Below are 21,530 nucleotides of genomic sequence, written 5' to 3'. Positions count from 1 at the left end.
AAAAAAGCTGGTCTGAGAACAGAGGTATTGCACATGTACAAGGCCCAAAAGGATCTTGAGTCAAATATATTATCCAAGTGAAAAAAAGAAAGAAAAAAAAAGGAACATTCCTCAACATAATAAAAAAACCACATCGGGCCAAGGAGTAGTACACCTGCACACCTAGGAAAGTACACATGCTCAAGGACCGGATTCAAGACCCCAGTCCCCACCGGCAGGGTACAACTTCACAAAAGTTGAAGCAGTGCTGCAGGTGTCTGTCTATCCCTCTCCCTCTATCCCTTCCCCCACAATTTTTCTGTCTTTATAAAATAAATAAAACTATATATGATAGGGAGTTAGGCGGTAGCACAGCGGGTTAAGCACGTGGCTCAAAGCACAAGGACCAGCATAAGGATCCCAGTTCTAGCCTCCTGCTCCCCACCTACAAGGAGTCGCTTCACAAATTGTGAAACAGGTCTGCAGGTGTCTGTCTTTCTGTCTTCCCCTCCTCTCCATTTCTCTCTGTCCTATCCAACAAGGACTACAACGATAAACGGTAAACAAGGACAACAAAGGGGAATAAATAAATAAATATTTAAAAAAAACTACATATGATAAACCCATAACCAACATCACACTTAAGGGGAAAAACTGAAAACTTACTCCCTAAACTTTACAACTAAACAAGAGCATCCATTCTCAACACTACTGATTGTAGTATTGTGAAATGACAGTGCGATCGAGAGTAACGCCAAGATAGACTGGCTGGGCTTCATGCCGGATTCTCGTATCGCCAAGCTGCACATTAAGCTCACGTGAGGCCGAGGCATGGTGTAGATGGAAAACAGATGATGCTGTTTTTGCAGTGCTAGGGATTAGTCGCCATTTTTTACAGTAATCAGATATCAGAGACATGTCTTTCATGAGTGTTTCCTCGAGGATGTCGAACTTGGATGCCTGAGTTGCACAGCAGATGTCATCGGCGTAGATGAACTTCCTTGAAGAAGTTTCTGGGAGGTCATTGATGTAAATATTAAATAGCGTAGGAGCCAGAACAGAGCCCTGGGGGAGGCCACTTGAGACAGGTCTCCATCTGCTAGAAGAGGGTTAAACCAGGAACAGCTGCTGGCTATGATAACATCACCCCAGAACTCATTCTTAACCTGGGTCCCGCGGCAAAGAAGTGGCTCACTTCATTCCTGTCCCACATCTTGGAATCTGAGTCTATGCCCAAAGTTTGGCGTCGTGCGAAGATTATAGCGGTTTTGAAACCAAAGAAAGACCCAACACTGGCCGCCAGCTATAGACCAATTTCTCTCCTCTCCATGTGTTACAAACTCCTTGAGAGGCTGCTTCTGTCACGTATTTCTCATCTTACAGAGAAATTCCTATCACCCGCCCAAACTGGTTTCCACCCAGGAAGATCTACCTGCGAACAAGCCCCGGCCCTCTCAACTTACATTGAAAATGGATTCCAGAAGAATTTAAAGACGGGTGCTGTCTTTGTTGATCTCACAACAGCCTATGACACGGTCTGGCACCGTGGTCTCCTAGTCAAGATCTCAAGATGCCTGCCTCCATGGGTGGCCAACACTATATCGTTTCTTCTCCAAAACAGAAGATTCCGGGTGCATTTGGGTGTCTCCACTGATAAACTGCTGAACTGTTAGCAGTCACTTAATCTCTCCTTAGGCCCCTCTCTCCTCTCTGTCACCAGCCACACGTGTTTGTACTCACCGTGATTTACTGGGTTCCTGTGGTCATTCTAGTCCTGTCTTGTTTCGGTCTGGGTGCTCTCCTTTGGTATTCCTAGTTGATCCGGGAGAGGAGAAGAGAGGGCTCTCTCCATTTCTTTCTGTCCTATCTAACAACATCAACAACAACTACTACTACAATAAAACAACAAGGGCAACAAAAGGGAATAAATAAACATTTAAAAAATAAAAATAAATAGAAATAAAAAAGACTGGGAAGCAGTCATAAACCCATGTAGATCCTAATACTATGGAAAAAGGAAAAAACATCAGAGACGCCCAGGGCACTTCTGTCATAAGGGTACATACATCTATTACAATAATATTAAGGCACTTCCTTTCTTACTGGAATAGAGAAAGTCTGAAACATGGCCTTGAGAAAACTGGAAAAAATATCAAAAGTATTTCCAGCATGAGGATTAACTTTAGAGTAATTAGAAGGAAAAAACTAAAGTTTCATGTACTAATAGAAAGTGAGGGAAATCTTGGATTTGGAAATTCCAGAAGTGGTTAAGAGGAATGCAGACCTTGACATCTCCACACTAAGGTTAAAATGCTGACTCCATGGTCCCCAGATCAAATTGATGAGTTTTACAGTTAACAGTATTTATATACTTTTCCCATATCTCTTCCTTGATCCAGCTTTCTAGTCCTATTTCTATCTCTAACACCATTTCCCCATACAATTCCTTTGGCCCACCTGCTTGTTAGCTGTTGGGCTCAGGCAAAAATTAGTAAAGTTATGGGTCCCTTGAAATATAACTAAAATAGACATACTAACTTTTTCCAAAATACAGACACCCAAATCTTTTTTTATTGTTGTAGTTATTATTATTGTTATTGATGTCATTGTTGTTGGATAGGACAGAGAGAAATGGAGAAAGGAGGGGAAGACAGAGAGGGGGATAGAAAGACACCTGCAGACCTGCTTCACTGCTTGTGAAGCGACTCCTCTGCAGGTGGGGAGCCAGGAGCTCGAACCGGGATGCTTATATCAGTCCTTGCGCTTTGCGCTACCTGTGCTTAACCTGCTGCATTACCACCCAACTCCCCACAGACCCCTTATATGCTAATATTCTTACCTTTAGGTTCCTGATTATTAAACAATTTGCTCTGCTTCATATCTTAATGCTTTTCAGCCACTAAGTTGTAGATGCTACCATGACACCAACCTGACTTCCCTGGGCAGACAACCCCACCAATGTGTCTTGGAGCCCTGCTTCCCCAGAACCCCACCCCATTAGCGAAAGAGAGAGACAGGCTGGGAGTGTGGAACAACATCCATGTTCAGCAGAGAAGCAATTACAGAAGCCAGACCTTCCACTTTCTTCACCTCATAAAGATCTGGTCTATACTCCCAGAGGGATAAAGAATAGGGAAGCTTCCAATGGAGGGGACGGGATATAGAACTCTGGTGGTGGCAATTATGTGGAATTGTACCCCTCTTATCCTATAGTATTGTTGATCATTATTAAGTCAATAATTAAAAATATTGCTGACTCCATTTTATTGTTTAGTTCCTAAGCAAATCAGTTACTCTCCACTGATAAAATACATCTCATATGAAAATCAAAATAGTAACTGTGAAAGAACTAGGCATAGAACACATATTATTATATGTGTTCCCCCAAATTGTTGATAACTGATACTATAGATTGAAAACTTACTGAACAATAAGTTAACAATAATGAATATCAAGGTTATCAAAATAATAGGTGAACCATTCTGCTTTTTTTTTCTTTTTCCACCAGACCATCAGTCAGTTCTGATTTACAGTAGTACTGGGTATTGAACCTAGGACATTTGGTACCTCAGACATGAAGATCTTTTTTATATAGCCATTATGCTACCTCCCTAACCTCACTCTGCATTTACAGCCTGAATTAGTCTAGCAGTACATGGCAGTATGACCAGTAATAGCTGGGGATACTGGTCAAAATGGCCTTTAGCATCTATGTTAAGTACATGTCAAGGCCAGAGGGTGAATTGTCTGGCATATGTACCTAATAAGCTTAAAGCTAGCTAATTCTGAAAAAAAATTCTGCAGATTTACATTTGTGTTACTTTTTAAAATAATACTCAAAGCTCAGGAAATGATGCAAGAACGCATTGGACTTTAAAGCATAAAAGTCTGAATATCAGCTCCTGGCATCTCAAGTACCAGAGTGATGACATAGTTCTTTCCCTCTCTTCTCTTTTGCATGTTAATAAATATTTAAAAAATAATTAAAGATAAAAATCAGCCACATTTATTGGAAGTTATTACAATAATCAGTACCTTCTTACAAAAACTCCCCCAGAAGACACTTTCTTCTTTGGTTGCCTCTTCTCTTTGTTTGACTGACAAGAACAGTTATCCTAAAAAATAAGGAAAAGAGGGTCTAGTAAGAATTCTATACTAGACATATTCTCATAATTTCTACATCATTGGTTCCAAAAGAAAGCAATTAACCAATGACAATATTTCTTTTAATTTTAGTATTCTTTTTTTGCAATATATTTATTTTCCCTTTTGTTGCCCTTGTTTTGTTTTTTGTTTGTTTGTTTTTCTTTTATTACCAGAGCACTAACTCAGCTCTGGCTTATGCTGGTGCAGGGGATTGAACCTGGGACTTTGGAGCCTCAGGCATGAAAGTCTGTTTGCATAACCAATATGCTATCTACCCTGCCCTGCTTTTTTTATTGTTATTGTAGTTATTGTTGTTACTGATGTCTTCGTTGTTGGATAGGACAGAGAAATGGAGAGAGGAGGGGAAGACAGAGATGGGGAGAGAAAGATAGACACCTGCAGACCTGCTTCACTGCTTATGAAGCGACTTCCCTGCAGGTGGGGAGCTGGGGCTCGAAACCAGATCCTTGCGCTTCACGCCACTTGCGCTTAACCCACTGCACTACCGCTGGACTCCCAATTTCTTAGTATCTTTATTTATTTGATAGAGACAGCCAGAAATTGAGAGGAAGGGGGAGGTGGAGAGCAACAGAGAGACACCTGCAGCACTGCTTCACCACTTGTGAAGCTTTCCCTCTCCAGGTAGAGACTGGGGCTCGAACCTGGGTCCTTGTGCACTGTAACACATGCGTTCAACAGTCACGGACCCTTTGGAATAGAACTAAAATAGGCCTACTAACTATCTACAAAATGGAGACTCTTCATCTGAACTATTCCAGCTTTTAGGTTCATAATTGGTCAAAAATTTGTTTGGCTTTATATGTTAACTCTTTTTTCAGCCACCAGGTTCCAGATGCTAACATCTAACATGCTAACATGATGCCAAACGGACTTCCCTGGGCAAGTGACCCCACCAATGTGTCCTAGAGCCCTGCTTCCCCAGAACCCCACCCCCCTAGGGAAAGAGAGAGGCAGGCTGGGAATTTGGATCAACCTGTCAATGCCCATGTTCACCATGGAAGCAATTACAGAAGCCAGACCTTCCACCTTCTGCAACTCATAATGACCGTAGGTCCATACTCCCAGAAGGATAAAGAATAGGAAAGCTGGGAGTCAGGCTGTAGCGCAGCGGGTTAAGCGCAGGTGGCGCAAAGCACAAGGACCGGCATAAGGATCCTGGTTCAAACCCCGGCTCCCCACCTGCAGGGGAGTCGCTTCACAGTCGGTGAAGCAGGTCTGCAGGTGTCTATCTTTCTCTCCTCCTCTCTGTCTTCCCCTCCTCTCTCCATTTCTCTCTGTCCTATCCAACAATGACAACTACAATAATAACTACAACAATAAAACAACAAGGGCAACAAAAGGGAATAAATAAATAAAATAAATATTAAAAAAAAAAGAATAGGAAAGCTATCAGGGGAGGGGATGGGATACGGAGTTCTGACGGTGGGAATTGTGTGGAGTTGTATCCCTCTTAGCCTATGGTTTTTGTCAGTGTTTCCTTTTTATTTTTTTCTCTCTCATTTTTTTTTGGGACAGAGAAATGGAGAGAGAAGGGGAAGAGAGAGAGGGGGAGAGAAAGATAAACACCTGGAGACCTGTTTCACCACCTGTAAAGTGACTTCTCTGCAGGTGAGGAGCCTGGGGCTCGACTGGGATCCTTTCGCTGGTCCTTGTGCTTCGCACCACTTACACTTAACCTGCTGTACTACTGCCTGACTCCCCTCAGTGTTTCCTTTTTATTAAAAAAAAAAAAAGTGCGCTCAACCAGGTGGGCCACCACCCAGCTCCCAGCTTCATTAATTTTCACAAAGTGAATATACCCAGTGTGACCAAATGAAGTCAAGAAATTGAGCATTACTTGCATCCAAGAAACCTTCATTTTCTTCCTTTCAAACACTACTAGCTTACTATTTCTGGACTTCATGGTATTACCCCATACTCATTTATACTGCTTCTTTTTGCCCATCATTATATTTGTGAAATTGTTCCATGTAATGTGGAATGTAATGACTTACAGAGCAGTAATCCAATTACCAAAATGTACTTACTCTTACTGTTGATAAAATATTTAGGTTATTTCTGTTTGAGGGTATATTTATAATAATAGTTATAGGAATATTACTGTACATGTCTTTTAGTGTCCATCTGTGCACATCAAGATAAATATATTAATTCCACTAGGAATTAAGGTACATGTATAGTTTTGATAGATACTGCCTAACAGTTTTCCAGAATAGTAATTTACACTCCTACAGTGATAAGCATTCCAATTACCCTGTATCCTCATTGATACTTGGTAATGCCTGTGTTTTAATTGTCACTATTTTAGTGGTTTATGATGGCAACTTGTTTGGTTTTAATTTACATTTCTGATAACTCATGATTCTGAGTACATTTTCCTGTTTATTGGTCATTTGGACATATTTTATTTTGTGGCTATCTTGAACACTGCCTATTCAAAGTATTGAACAATTTTTTACTATTGTTTTTTTCATATTTATTTTTATAAGTTGTTTATACATTCTGGATATAAGGAAGGAAAGAAAAAAGGAAAGAAGGAAGGGGATGAAGAAAGGAGGACAAAACTTTTTCTATTCTGGCTTTTCTTCCAATCTGTTAATCTTGTCTATGATGAAATAAAGTCTTATTTCAATGAAGACCTGCCTACCTATTTATTTTTCCTAGCCTATGATGAAAACATACTTTTAGTTTGGTGCAATACACCAACAGAAATTTTATTATTATCTTTATTTATTTATTAGATAGAGACAACCAGAAATCAAGAGGGAAGGGTGATAGAGAGGAAGAGAGACAGAGACACCTGCAGCATTGCTTCAGCATTTGCAAAGCTTTCTCCCTGCAGGTGGAGACTGGAGGCTCAAACGCATGTCCTTGCGCATAGTAACTCTTTGAAGTTTTAAGAATTCAAATTTAAGACACATCTTTAAATGTTTAGAGTAACAAATATTATCATTAAATCCCCAGCACCACAATAAGCCAGACTCTCACATCCACACACACTTTCTCTATCATGAAGGCCTCAAATCTTATCTGCTATACTCTGACCTTTACGTTCCTGATTATTAAACACCTTGTTCTGCTTTACATCTTAATGCTTTTTAGCCACCAAATTGCAGATGCTGCCATGAAGCCATGCTGATTTCCCTGGGCAGACGACCACAACAATATGTCCTGGAACCCCACCTCCCCAGAGCCTTACCCCACTAGGAAAAGATAGAAATGGGATGAGGTTATGGATCGACCTGTCAATGCCCATGTCCAGCAAAGAAGCAATTACAGAAGCCAGACCGTCCACCTTCTGCTCCCCATACATGTCTTTAGTCCATACTCCCAGATGGATAAGTAATAGGGAAGCTTCTAATGGAGGGAAGGGAGATGGGATATGGAACTCTGGTGGTGGAAATTGATTTGGAATTGTACTCTCTTATCCCACAATCTTCTCAATTATTATTAAATCACTAATAAAAAATAAAGATTAACAATTATATGATTTTGAACTAGGGGGAACAGACTTTACTATGTGGGAGGATCCAGGTTCATGATCCTGGCACTCATTACACAGGGGCTCCCTGCACAAGGTGTGGTGCTGGTGGAACAGTGTTGTGGTGTCTCTCTTCTCTCTGCCTCTCTATTCAATAACTGTGACATAGAGGTTAAATGATTTGCCCAAACCAAAAATAGTTGTAGCCGGGATTCAGAACCAAATGGCTTCAATCTAAAGCTTGTCCTCTTCCTTACTTATGCATCCTTGTGCTTTGCGCCACCTGCGCTTAACCCGCTGCGCTACAGCCCGACTCCCGAGAAAGATAGTTTTTAAAAGCACACCAATCACAGCCATAATGTTTCAAACCTGAATTTTTCCCATTGTCTCTCTGAGTCGATCCACCTCTGCTCGAGATTCATCCAGCTGACATTCTAATTTTTCTCTACGTAGTCGTTCATACTCCAGTTGATCTTGTAGCTCTTTGATAGTCCTGTCAAATGTTTTTCTAATCAGTCTTTAATATCAAGTAATAACTATTAACCTCTATATTAAGTCTTGGTTTCCTAATCTGTGTGGCAAGAAAATAATTCATGAAGCTGTGAAGTCTACATAAGATAATGTATGAAAGAGGCTGTTTGTATTACTTCTGAGCACTACCAAATGGTTGCTGGGAGCAGTAGACTCATAGTATCACCATCAAGCCCTAGCAATAAACCTGATGGCAGTAAAAAAAAAAATGGGGGGGTGTCAAGTGGTAACGCAGTGGGTTAAGTGCACGTGGTGCAAAGTGCAAGGACCAGCTTAAGGATCCTGGTTCAAGCCCCCAGCTTCCCACCTGCAGGGGAGTCACTTCACAGGTGGTGAAGCAGGTCTGCAGGTGTCTATCTTTCTCCCTCTCTGTCTTCCCCTCCTCTCTCCATTTCTCTCTGTCCTATCCAACAATGATGACATCATTAACAACAACAATAAAACAACAAGGGCAACAAAAATGGAAAATAAATAAAAATAAATATTTTTTAACAAAGCTGATTGACAAACCCTCACAGGCTACTTAGAGAATAAAACAAACCATCACAGTTTTAGGGATATTACTTTTCAGACTCAAGTTGTTCTTTCTTCTGCTTAAGTTCTTCTTCTGTTATCCCTCCCAAATGTTTATAGTTGCTCTCAGCAATTTCCAGGAGGTGTCTCAGGTCTACAATTTTCTTATAAGCTCTCACTGCAAGACAGAATTGAACAAGAACCTCGTTTAGATAAACAGTAAATTATTGGGGGCTGGATGGTGGCACACCTGGTTGAGTGCACATGTTACAAAGTATAAGGACCTGGGTTCAAGCCCCAGCCCCCACCTGCTGGAAGAAAGCTTCACTAGTGGTGAAGCAGTGCTGTATGTGTCTCTCTTTCTCACTCCCTATCTCCCCCTGCCCTCTCACTTTCTGGCTGTCTCTATCCAATAAATAAATAAAGATTTAAAAAAATAAGAGGCATGCAAAAGTAGGATTATCTGCTCAAAAGGCTGGACCTCTAGGATATTTTCTTCTACATCCAGTGGGTATGTTGTTTGAGGATGGAACTAAATTGATAATAGCATGTACATAAAAGGATAAATATCTAACATTATTAGAGTATTAGAATGAAGAATGAAATACATAATATGGAGAATTCTTTTTCTGTTATTAGAATGTGTACTATACTATGACTAGTAATGTTACAAACAAGGTGTTTTTTTTTTACCTCCAGGGTTATTGGTGGGGCTCAATGCCTGCACTATGAATCCACTGCTCCTGGAGGGCATTTTTTCCCTTTTGTAGCCCTTGTTGTTTATTGATGTTGTTATTATTATTGTTGTTATTGCTGTCGTTATTGTTGGATAGGACAGAGAGAAATCGAGGGGGGGAAGACAGAGAGAGGAGAGAAAGATAGACACCTGCAGACCTGCTTCACCACTTGTGAAGCGACCCCCCTCCTGGTGGGGAGCCAGGGACTCCAACTGCGATCCTCCAGCCTGTTATTGCACTTAGCGTCATGTGCGCTTAACCTGCAGCGCCACCACCCGGTCCTTTTTTTTTTTTTTACTAGAGCACTGCTCAGCTCTATCTTATTATGGTAGTGCTGGGGACTGAACTTGGGAGCTCAGGTACTCAGCTTAAAAGGCTTTTTGCATAGTCACTGCCATCACCCCAGCCTATGAACAAGTTTTTTTTTTTTAATATTTATTTATTCCCTTTTGTTGCCCTTGTTATCTTATTGTTGTAGTTATTATTGTTGTTGTTATTGATGTTGTTGTTGGTTAGAACAGAGAAATGGAGAGAGAGGAAGGGAAGACAGAGAGGGGGAGAGAAAGAAACCTGCAGACCTGCTTCACCGCCTGTGAAGCGATTCTCCTATAGGTGGGGAGCCGGGGGCTCGAACAGGATCCTTACGCTGGTTCTTGTGATTTGCACCACCGCTCTTAACCCGCTGCGCTACCACCCAACTCCGTATGAACAAGTTTTAAAGAACACAAGTCAGTATTTTAGGACTATTAGTATGTTACACAAATCGTAACATGCATAATCTACTTATATCAGAAAATTAGAAAAACTGAAATATGCTTGATTATCTAGTTATTTATTATTATTTTTGTATTATCTTGTTAAAAAATTTACTCGATAGAGAAAGCCAGAAATTGAGAGGGGAGGGAGAGGAAGAGGGGGAGAGTTTTACTGGGTGTGCCACTGCCTAGACCATTCTGGCATTTCTTAGAAGACAAATGGTGACAAAAGCCCAGGAAGTGACTCAGTCATGAAGTCCAGAGTCTGATCCATGGAATCACATATGTCAGGTTCTTCTCCTCCTCACTCGCAAATAAATAAATAAATAAAGTTTTTAGTTAAACTGTGACAGAGGCAGCACACTTACTTCTTGCATCTGTTTTATCCGACTCACTGAGACATAAATCATCCTTGGCATCAGTACTTCCCTCAACACCATGTCTTCTAAAAAACTTCACATCATTGTCATCGATTTCATTATCATCATCTACATCAAATTTCTGTAGTCCTTCCAATAGCTTTACTGCTGCTAAATGAGCAAACCTATAAATATATATAAAAAAGTCAACAGTTAGCAAGATTGGTCTTACAAACTGAAAACAGAAGTTTGCACTTAATTTAGGAAATTATACTCCATACATAGTGCCACCATCCAGTCATCAGTAAAAGATCAAGACTGTATCTAAAGGTGAGAGGCAATTAAACACATATACAGCTTTATGTGAAATGCAAACAGTTAATATACATTAAGGAAAAGTAGTCATATTAAAGACTAATTCCATAACTATTTTCTTCTTTTTGTTTTGCCATCATCAAGGACTAACAAGGGCAAATGCTAGAAGAAGATGATCAAGGACTAACTACAACAGGCTGACTTTTTCAGATACAAAGGGACAAAGACAGCCCAGCGTGGTGACTTAGTGCCTAAAGTGCTGAATTTATAAGCATGAGACCCTCAATGTCCAGAATCACATGTGTAATTTCCCTTCTCAATCATTAATAAATAAACCTTAAAGAGAGGGTGGGGTGGGGGGAGGAGGAGAAAAGTCACCATAGCACTGAAGCTCCTTCTAGGTTTGTAGTAATCCATGTGCTATACTAGTATCTAGAACCCAGGCTGCATGCAAAGCAGGCATACTCCCAGGTATGCTACCTCACTGATCCAATTCCACAATTCATACTGGCAAAAATACAACTGAGAGAAATAGTCCTTAAGCAGAGGTGCTCTACTGAATAAAAAAAGTCCAGGGTCCAGAAGATAGCTCACCCATCAGGTGTATGTTTTGCCCTGACTGGGCACATAACCACATGGGAGTGCCACAGCACCAAGGTAAGTTCTGGGTACTATGTGTTGTCTCTGCCCCTCTATCTCAGTTTGTTTCTTTATCAGAAATAAAAAGAATGAAAAAGTCAGTCTGGAAGCAGTGCAGGCTCCAATGGAACAGGGGAAAAATATGGAAGTACCCTACTTAATTATCTACATTTACTATCTCTTTAGATATTCTGATTTAGAATATAAAATTAGTTCTGGTCAAACTAGAAGGTGGTGCAGTAGATAAAGCATTGAATTCTCAACCATGAGGTTCCAAGTTTGTTTCCTGGCATCCAATGTACCAGAGTGAAGCTCTGGTTCTCTCTCTCTCTTTCTCTCTTTCATAAGTAAATGTTTAAAAATAATTAGCTCTGGTTCCAGTTTTAGGGTTAAGTATATCTCTAGTATGACTAATTTTTATTCTTCCTCAGCCCACAGCATTTACCAAGGTCTTAAAATTTAATGAAAAAATAACCTCCATTCACATTCTTTTTTCCTTATCTATATAAAGCTGTTAATAATAGTTTTAGGGTTGTTGTTGCATGTTATCTGTTCATTTTTCCATTTTTTTCTAGGTGAAATATTAAATTATTTCTCTTAGAACTTGGAGAATTACTCTTGAAATGAAAAAACTTCAAATCCTTTTATATATATATTTATTTATTATTGTATAAAGACAGAGAGAAATTGAGAGGAGATGGGAAGATAGAGAGGGAAAGAGACAGAGACACACCTGCAGTCCAGCTTCACCATTCATGAAGCTTTCCCCCTGCAGGTGGGAATCAGGGGCTTGAACTTGGGTCTTTGAGCACTGCAGTGTGAGTGCTTTTAACCAGGTGAACTACTGCCTGGCCCCCACAAGCTGTTTTTGTACACTAATGATGGAGTAATAGTTTTACACAGAGAACAGAATTTTAGTGGTAGGTGCAGTGTATAACTATACCACTGCAGTCTTATAAACCACTATTAAATCACTAATAAAATTATATTAAATAAAACGTGCTATTACCTAGCTCATGGTTTATGTATGTCCTCAGTCACCAGAGAAATCACAAATGATTTTAGCAGACTGGAATTTGCCCCAAAATAATTATCCTGTTCTGAAAAAAACCTGCAGTCCAACTTCCCTCCTGATATAAAATGAACAGGATTTATTCCAATGTTTCAATGTAAAAAAAATGCTTTAATCACTAACAAATATTAACAATTTCCTTGAAAACTTAAATACCACAAATAATGTAGCTGAAAATGCCCCCCCCTCCCATTTTTTTAACTCTTTGCTAGAACCATGGTCTCACACATGCATGGTTTCACCATTCTGGGATACTTTTTTACATTCAGACAAAGACAGTGAGAAGGGGAGGCACCAGAACACAGAATATCCTCCACTGACCTCCCATGTGATGCTGGGGCTCAAATTTGGATTGAGTCCATTTAGTGAACTGATAATTCACCTAGGTGAACTATCTCTCTGGCCCCTCCTGAATAATATATTTCCCTTTTGATGCAAATCGCTAAGAATATACTAACCTACTTCATTATCTCTAGTACTAAGTTGTAATTTAGTGCCTGTCATTTACTGAGTATTTATTTTAATTTCCTTTTTTAAATGTTTTATTATCTTTATTTATTGGATAGAGACAGCCAGAAATTGAAAAGGAAGGGGAAGAGAGAGGAGAGAGATAGAGAGATACCTATAGCCCTGCTTCACCACTTGTGAAGCTTTCCCCCTGCAGGTGGGGACCAGGGGCTTGAACCCAGCTCCTTGCACATTGTAATGTGTGCACTTAACCAGGTGTACCACCACCCAGCCCCTATTGAGTATTTATATTATACGACATTGAAGGCTATTTCTGTAACACTAGAGTCATTTTTAGTAATTTGGTACATGAATAACAAAGAAACATGGATAGGAAATTGGATTCGACTGCCGGAGGTGGAGCTACGAGCAGCAGATCGCTTTCTCTCCTCTCCTCTCCTCTCCCAGATCGACTAGGAATACCAAAGGAGAGCACACACACCGAAACAAGACAGGACTAGAATGACCACAGGAACCCAGTAAATCACTGGTGAGTACAAACACGTGTGGCTGGTGACAGAGAGGAGAGAGGGGCCTAAGGAGAGATTAAGTGACTGCTCACAGTCCAGCAGTTTATCAGTGGAGATACCACCTCCAGTCTGCTCCACCAACAAGGGAACAGCTTAAGGGAGGAGAGGACTCCCCAGAGAAACAAGACAGGACTAGAATGACCACAGGAACCCAGTAAATCACCCATGAGTACAAACACGCATGGCTGGTGACAGAGAGGAGAGAGGGGCCTAAGGAGAGATTAAGTGACTGCTCACAGTCCAGCAGTTTATCAGTGGAGACACCACCTCCAGTCTGCTCCACCAACAAGGGAACAGCTTAAGGGAGGAGAGGACTCCCCAGAGACTCACCAAGTGCAACTCTGAGTCTCCATTGCTACTACCCTCAGAATCTGGAGCAGCGACAGGAAGGGACACCAGGGGACAGAGATCTAACCAGGAAACTCAGAAGACCAATAGTGATCAATAATTTGAAAAGTACTGATAAAGGGAACTCATAACATAATATATAAAATAGTTAAAACAACAAGAAAAAATATTGGAGAATCGAACCAGGACAAGAGTCCAGCTAAAAGTCCTCCAGAGGATGAAGCACAAAACAATGAGTTCAACATCCAAACATTAGCTAAGGAAATAATAACAGGAGTGAGTAAAGAATTTGAAAAAATTGTAATCAGAAATGCAGGAACAACAAATGAGAATATGGAAGAAAATACTAATTATCTCATGGTTATTAGAGAGCTGAAAGCTGAAATCGCTGAGCTAAGAAGGCAACTAGCTGAACAAGCTAAAACAGTATCAGAGCAGGGCAACAAAATAGATGAACTCCAGAAAACAGTAAAGGGCAGAGAGAATAGAATCAATGAGGCTGAAGACAGAATTAGAAAGATTGGGGATGAATTAGAGACAACTAAAAAAGAAGTAAGAGATCTCAAAAAGAGATTAAGAGATGCTGAAAACAACAACAGAGTCTTATGGAATGACTTCAAAAGAAACAATATACGCATTATTGGCATACCAGAGTAAGAAAGAGAAAGAGAGAAAGAAAGCATTTTCCAGGCCATAATAGCTGAAAATTTCTCTAGTCTAGACAACATCAAAGACATAAAGATTCAAGAAGCCCAGAGGGTCCCAAACAGAATTAACCCAGACCTAAAGACACCAAGACATATCATACTTAGAATGGAAAGGAATAAGGATAAAGAAAGGATCCTGAAGGCTGCAAGAGAAAAACAAAGAGTCACCTACAAAGGAAAACCCATAAGATTAGCAGCAGACTTCTCCATACAAACACTACAGGCCAGAAGAGAATGGCAAGATATCTATCGAGTGCTCAATGAGAAAGGCTTTTAGCCAAGAATACTATATCCTGCTAGACTGTCATTCAGACTAGAGGGAGGCATCAAAACCTTCTCACACAAGCAACAGTTGAAGGAAGCAACCATCACCAAGCCTGCCCTGAAAGAAGTTCTGAAAGGTCTCCTATGAACAACCAGACCACCACAAATAGGACATATATCAAAACACTCTAAAACTCTACAAGAATGGCGTTCAAATATCTTCAATCTTTGATATCAATAAATGTCAATGGCCTGAATTCACCTATTAAAAGACACAGAGTAGGAAGATGGATCAGAAAACACAACTCAACAATTTGCTGTCTACAGGAAACCCACCTAACTCAACAAGACAAACACAGACTTAAAGTGAAAGGATGGAAAACTATCATACAAGCCAATGGCCCACAAAAAAGGGCAGGAACAGCTATTTCATATATGACATGATAGACTTTAAAATAGATAAGATTAAAAAAGATAGGAATGGACACTACTTAATGCTCAGAGGATCAGTCAATCAAGAGGACTTAACAATTATTAACATCTATGCAACCAATGAGAAGCCATCTAAATACATCAAACTTCTACTGAAAGAGCTACAGCAATATATTAACAGTAACACAATCATAGTAGGGGACTTCAACACCCCACTATATCAACTGACAGATCATCCAGGAAGAAAATCAGTAAAGACATAAGGGAGCTAAATGAAGAGATAGATAAACTAGAACTATTGCACATTTTCAGAAGTCATTCATCCCAAGAAACTGGAATACACATTTTACTCAAATCCACATGGGTCATTCTCAAGGATAGACCATATGTTAGGCCACAAAGACAGCATCAGCCAATTCAAGAGCATTGAAATCATCCCAAGCATCTTCTCAGACCACAGTGGAATGAAACTAATACTTAACAGCACTCAACAAAAGATTAGTCACAGTGCCAAAATGTGGAAGCTCAACAGTACACTTCTTAACAACTTCTGGGTCAAAGAGGAAATCAAGGAAGAAATCAAAATGTTTCGAGAGTTCAATGAAAATGAAGACACAAGCTATCAAAATATTTGGGACACAGCTAAAGCAGTCCTAAGAGGGAAGTTCATAGCTATACAAGCACACATTAGGAAACAAGAAAAAGCACAAATTAATATCCTGATTGCACATCTTAAAGACCTAGAAGAAGAACAACAAAGGAACCCTAAAGCAATGAGAAGGTCAGAAATTACTGAAGTTAGGGCAGAAATAAATAACACTGAGAATAGGAAAACCATACAAAAGATCAAGGAAAGTAAATGTTGGTTCTTTGAAAGAGTAAACAAAATCAACAAACCTTTTTTTTTAATATTTATTTTATTTATTTATTCCCTTTTGTTGCCCTTGTTGTTTTATTGTTGTAGTTATTATTGTTGTTGTCGTTGTTGGATAGGACAGAGAGAAATGGAGAGAGGACGGGAAGACAGAGAGGAGGAGAGAAAGACACCTGCAGACCTGCTTCACCGCCTGTGAAGCGACTCTCCTGCAGGTGGAGAGCCGGGGTTCGAACCGGGATCCTTATGCCGGTCCTTGTGCTTTGCGCCACCTGTGCTTAACCCGCTGCGCTACAGCCCGACTCCCAAAATCGACAAAGCTTTAGCCAGACTCACAAAACAAAAAAGGGAGAAGACCCAAATAAATCGGATAGTAAATGAAAGAGGAGAAATCACAACAGACACTGCAGAAATTCAACATATCATGCGAGGCTTCTATGAACAACTATATGCCACCAAGCTAGAGAACCTGGAAGAAATGAACGATTTCCTAGATACCTACCAACTTCCAAAACTAAGTCAAGAGGAAGTGGATAACATGAACAGGCCCATCACAGCTAATGAAATTGAAACAGTTATCAAAAATCTCCCCAAACATAAAAGTCCTGGACCAGACGGTTTTACAAATGAATTCTACAAAACTGTCAAAGAAGAACTAATACCTCTACTTTTAAAAGTCTTCCAGAAGATTGAAGACACTGGAATACTCCCTGCCAGCTTCTATGAAGCCCTGATACCAAAAGCAGACAGGGACACAACCAAAAAAGAAAACTACAGACCAATATCTCTGATGAACATAGATGCGAAAATATTGAACAAAATTCTAGCTAACCGGATACAGCAGTATATCAAAAAGATTGTTCATCATGACCAAGTGGGGTTTATCCCAGGCATGCAAGGTTGGTTTAATATACGTAAATCAATCAATGTGATCCACCACATCAACAAAAGCAAGACCAAAAAACCACATGGTCATGTCAATAGATGCAGAGAAAGCCTTTGACAAAATACAACATCCCTTTATGATCAAAACACTACAAAAAATGGGAATAGATGGAAAATTCCTGAAGATAGTGGAGTCTATATATAGCAAACCTACAGTCAACATCATACTCAATGGTGAAAAACTGGAAGCATTTCCACTCAGATCAGGTACTAGACAGGGATGCCCACTATCACCATTACTATTCAACATAGTGTTGGAAGTTCTTGCCATAGCAATCAAGCAGGAGCAAGGAATTAAAGGGATACAGATTGAAAGAGAAGAAGTCAAACTGTCCTTATTTGCAGATGACATGATAGTATACATGGAAAAACTTAAGGAATCCAGCAAGAAGCTTTTTGAAATCGTCAGGCAATACAGTAAGGTGTCAGGCTACAAAATTAACATTCAAAAGTCAGTGGCATTCCTCTATGCAAACACTAAGTTAGAAGAAATTGAAATCCAGAAATCAATTCCTTTTACTATAGCAACAAAAACAATAAAATATCTAGGAGTAAACCTAACCAAAGAAGTGAAAGACTTGTGTACAGAAAAATATAAGTCCCTACTCAAAGAAATTGAAAAAGACACAAAGAAGTGGAAACATATTCCATGTTCATGGGTTGGAAGAATCAACATCATCAAAATGAATATATTACCTAGAGCCATCTACAAATTTAATGCTATCCCCATCAAGATCCCAAGCACATTTTTTAGCAGAATAGAACAAATGCTACAAATGTTTATCTGGAACCAGAAAAGACCCAGAATTGCCAAAACAATCTTGAGAAAAAAGAACAGAACCGGAGGCATCACTCTCCCAGATCTCAAATTGTATTATAGGGCCATTGTCATCAAAACTGCTTGGTACTGGAACATGAATAGACACACTGACCAGTGGAATAGAATTGAGAGCCCAGAAATGAGCCCCCACTCCTATGGACATCTAATCTTTGACAAACGGGCCCAGACTATTAAATGGGGAAAGCAGAGTCTCTTCAACAAATGGTGTTAGAAACAATGGGTTGAAACATGCAGGAGAATGAAACTGAATCACTGTATTTCACCAAATACAAAAGTAAATTCCAAGTGGATCAAGGACTTGGATGTTAGACCAGAAACTATCAGATACTTAGAAGAAAATATTGGCAGACCTCTTTTCCGCATAAATTTCAAAGACATCTTCAATGAAATGAATCCAATTACAAAGAAGACTAAGGCAAGTATAAACCTATGGGACTACATCAAATTAAAAGCTTCTTCACAGCTAAGGAAACCACTACCCAAACCAAGAGACCCCTCACAGAATGGGTGAAGATCTTTACATGCCATACATCAGATAAGAGTTTAATAACCAACATATATAAAGAGCTTGCCAGACTCAACAACAAGACAACAAATAACCCCATGCAAAAATGGGGGGAGGACTTGGACAGAGTATTCACCACAGAAGAGATCCAAAAGGCCAAGAAACACATAAAAAAATGCTCCAAGTCTCTGATTGTCAGAGAAATGCAAATCAAGACAACAATAAGATATCACTTCACTCCTGTGAGAATGTCATACATCAGAAAAGGTAACAGCAGCAAATGCTGGAGAGGCTGTGGGGTCAAAGGAACCCTCCTGCACTGCTGGTGGGAATGTAAATTGGTCCAACCTCTGTGGAGAACAGTCTGGAGAATTCTCAGAAGGCTAGAAATGGACCTACCCTATGACCCTGCAATTCCTCTCCTGGGGATAGATCCTATGGAACCCAACACATCGATCCAAAAAGATCTGTGTACACATATGTTCTTGGCAGCACAATTTGTAATATCCAAAACCTGGAAGCAACCCAGGTGTCCAACAACAGATGAGTGGCTGAGCAAGTTGTGGCCTATATACACAATGGAATACTACTCAGCTGTAAAAAATGGTGACTCCACCGTTTTCAGCCGATCTTGGATGGACCTTGAAAAAATCATGTTGAGTGAAATAAGTCAGAAACAGAAGGATGAAAATGGGATGATCTCACTCTCAGGCCGAAGTTGAAAAACAAGATCAAAAAGGAAAACACAAGTAGAACCTGAAATGGAATTGGCATATTGCCCCCAAGTAAAAGACTCTGGGGTGGGTGGGTGGGGAGAATACAGGTCCATGAAGGATGATAAATGACATATGGGGGTTGTATTGTTAAATGGGAAACTGGGTAATGTTATGCATGTACAAATTATTGTATTTACTGTTGAATGTAAAACATTAATTCCCCAATAAAGAAATAAATTAAAAAAAAGATTTTGTGAGAACTATGTTAATTATTGTGGTGGAAGGGGAGGGGTAGCAGTGACAAAACTTTGGTGGTAGGCTTAGTGTAGTTCTATACCCCTATAATCTTATATTTTCATAAACCATTATTAAATCACCAATTAAAAATTTAAAAACACAAGGAAACTTGGAGAGATGATGGCATCAATATGTTTATAATAGTGACTAAGATGATGTTTTTTAATTTTACATTTTTTAATATTTATTTTCCCTTTTGTTGCCCCTGTTGTTTTTTTATTGTTCTTGTAGTTATTATTGTTGTTATCGATGTTGTCATTGTTAGATAAGACAGAAAGAAATGGAGAGAGGAGGGGAAGACAGAGAGGGGGAGAGAAAGACACCTGCAGACCTGCTTCACCGCCTGTGAAGCGACTCCCCTGCAGGTGGGGAGCCACAGGCTCGAACCAGGATCCTTAAGCCGGTCCTTGCACTTTGCACCACCTGCATTTAACCTGCTGTGCCACTGCCTGACGGTGGAAGTAGGAAGGCTTTATAGGGAAACAACCAGGAGTGATGTATTGGGACAGGATTGGTTGGGGAAAGTACCTGAGAGTACCATATAACTCTGTGGAAAGTGGCAGAGCCTTGGGGAAAGCACTTAAGAGTACCATATAACTTTGTGGAAAGTGGCAGAACCTGAGGGACATCTGCACAGCAGGGGAGGTAGAGAGGTAGAGAGACAGAGAGACACCTCCAGACCTGCTTCACTGCCTGTGAAGCAACTCCCCTGCAGGTAGGGAGCCTGGGGCTTGAACCAGGATTCTCAGTGGTCCTTGCGCTTTGTGCCACATATGCTTAACCCGCTTCACTACCGCCCAACTATTTTTTTTTTTTAAATATTGGATAGGACAGAGAGAAATTGAGGAGGGGAAGGTAGAGAGGGAGAGAGAAAGACACCTGCAGACCTGCTTCACCACTTGTGAAGCAACCCCCTTGCAGGTGGGGGGGCCGGGGGCTTGATAACCCAGATCTTTGAACAGTCCTTGTGCTTCGTGCTATGTGTGCTTAAGCCCGTGCACTACTGCCCAGCCCCCAGAATATACTAAGTATACAGAAAACTAAACAAAGAACCAACCAAATAAATAAATGAGTAGGAAATAATTCAAATAAACTAGGGATGTTCCACAAGAGATGCTACATTTAATTCAAATTTCTTTCCCAAAACACATTACTCCTATTAAACATTGTTTTTCACCAGGCACTACTGTTCTGAGCACTACAGAACGGTTAGCAATATTAGACCTGACCTCATAAATATTAGTGATGGTTAATCATTTGACAACATTCCCAAATGCCTCTTCCTGTGCAAAAGAGGACAATGCTTTTTAGGTCTTTCTAAATTGATTGAATGTCTCAAAATTTTTAATTCACAGACCATAGACTGAGTCTTTGAAATGTTTACTCTTCTAAAAGCTTAGACCAGGAGAGCAGAAGCAACTGGTACTTTATAAAAAATAATTAAAAAATAATATATATGTATATATGTCATATATATATATATATATATATATATATATGACATCAAAGGACAAATTATGGTAAGGTTGTCTATGATTACAACAAATCTTAACAATGGGATTTTCAAAGTCAACCCAATTGCCCAATAATTTGATTATAGCAATAATTATTGCCTTCTTAAACCCTAAGACAGCAGGAACCTCCAGCTTCCTCTATAAAGCCCAAATTTCCCCCAGTCCTGGAACCTCTAGGGTGGGGCTCACTTTCCAGCATGCTTCTCTCAATTCATACCAAATGATACTGCATCTGCTGATCCCAATCTATTCAATGCCATGAGTACCACCTTGGCATGCTTCACTTCGTAATGTGTCCAGAGATGTCAGACGTGGAATGTCAACCCTTTAGCATCATTATTTGGGTGAGACCTTTCCTTTCTTATAGGACTCCTTAATTCCATTTTGGGTGGTGTACTTCCAAACAAAGCCTTAACACCTAGATATATACCAGGTCCCATGAGATAGGGCAGAGGTACACATGTATCCATAAGTTAGGGTAAAATATATACCCTAAGGCAAG

At 40.0% G+C, this 21,530-nt stretch overlaps 1 protein-coding gene across 2 annotated transcripts in view; it reads right to left on the bottom strand.

Moving 5' to 3' along the window:
* Positions 1-3,962: 3,962 nt before the first annotated feature.
* Positions 3,963-21,530, bottom strand: part of ANKRD42 (ankyrin repeat domain 42) — a 52,694-nt gene continuing 35,126 nt past the window's right edge. The window contains exons 8-11 of one of the 2 annotated variants that reach the window (XM_060176750.1): positions 10,532-10,707; positions 8,723-8,849; positions 7,997-8,120; positions 3,963-4,094 (exon numbers count right to left, since the gene is read on the bottom strand). In XM_060176750.1, coding sequence (XP_060032733.1) covers positions 4,008-4,094; positions 7,997-8,120; positions 8,723-8,849; positions 10,532-10,707 — 514 coding nt within the window. In that variant the 3' untranslated portion in view covers positions 3,963-4,007. Of the gene's footprint in view, positions 4,095-7,996; positions 8,121-8,722; positions 8,850-10,531; positions 10,708-21,530 lie in introns of those variants that run through there. The other variant, XR_009545629.1, reaches the window with a different exon arrangement.

Source organism: Erinaceus europaeus, chromosome 17 (assembly GCF_950295315.1).
Source record: "Erinaceus europaeus chromosome 17, mEriEur2.1, whole genome shotgun sequence".
NCBI classification, from domain to species: Eukaryota; Metazoa; Chordata; class Mammalia; order Eulipotyphla; family Erinaceidae; genus Erinaceus; species Erinaceus europaeus.
Note: the sequence above shows the minus strand (reverse complement) of the source record. Positions and strands in the feature narration are given on the sequence as shown.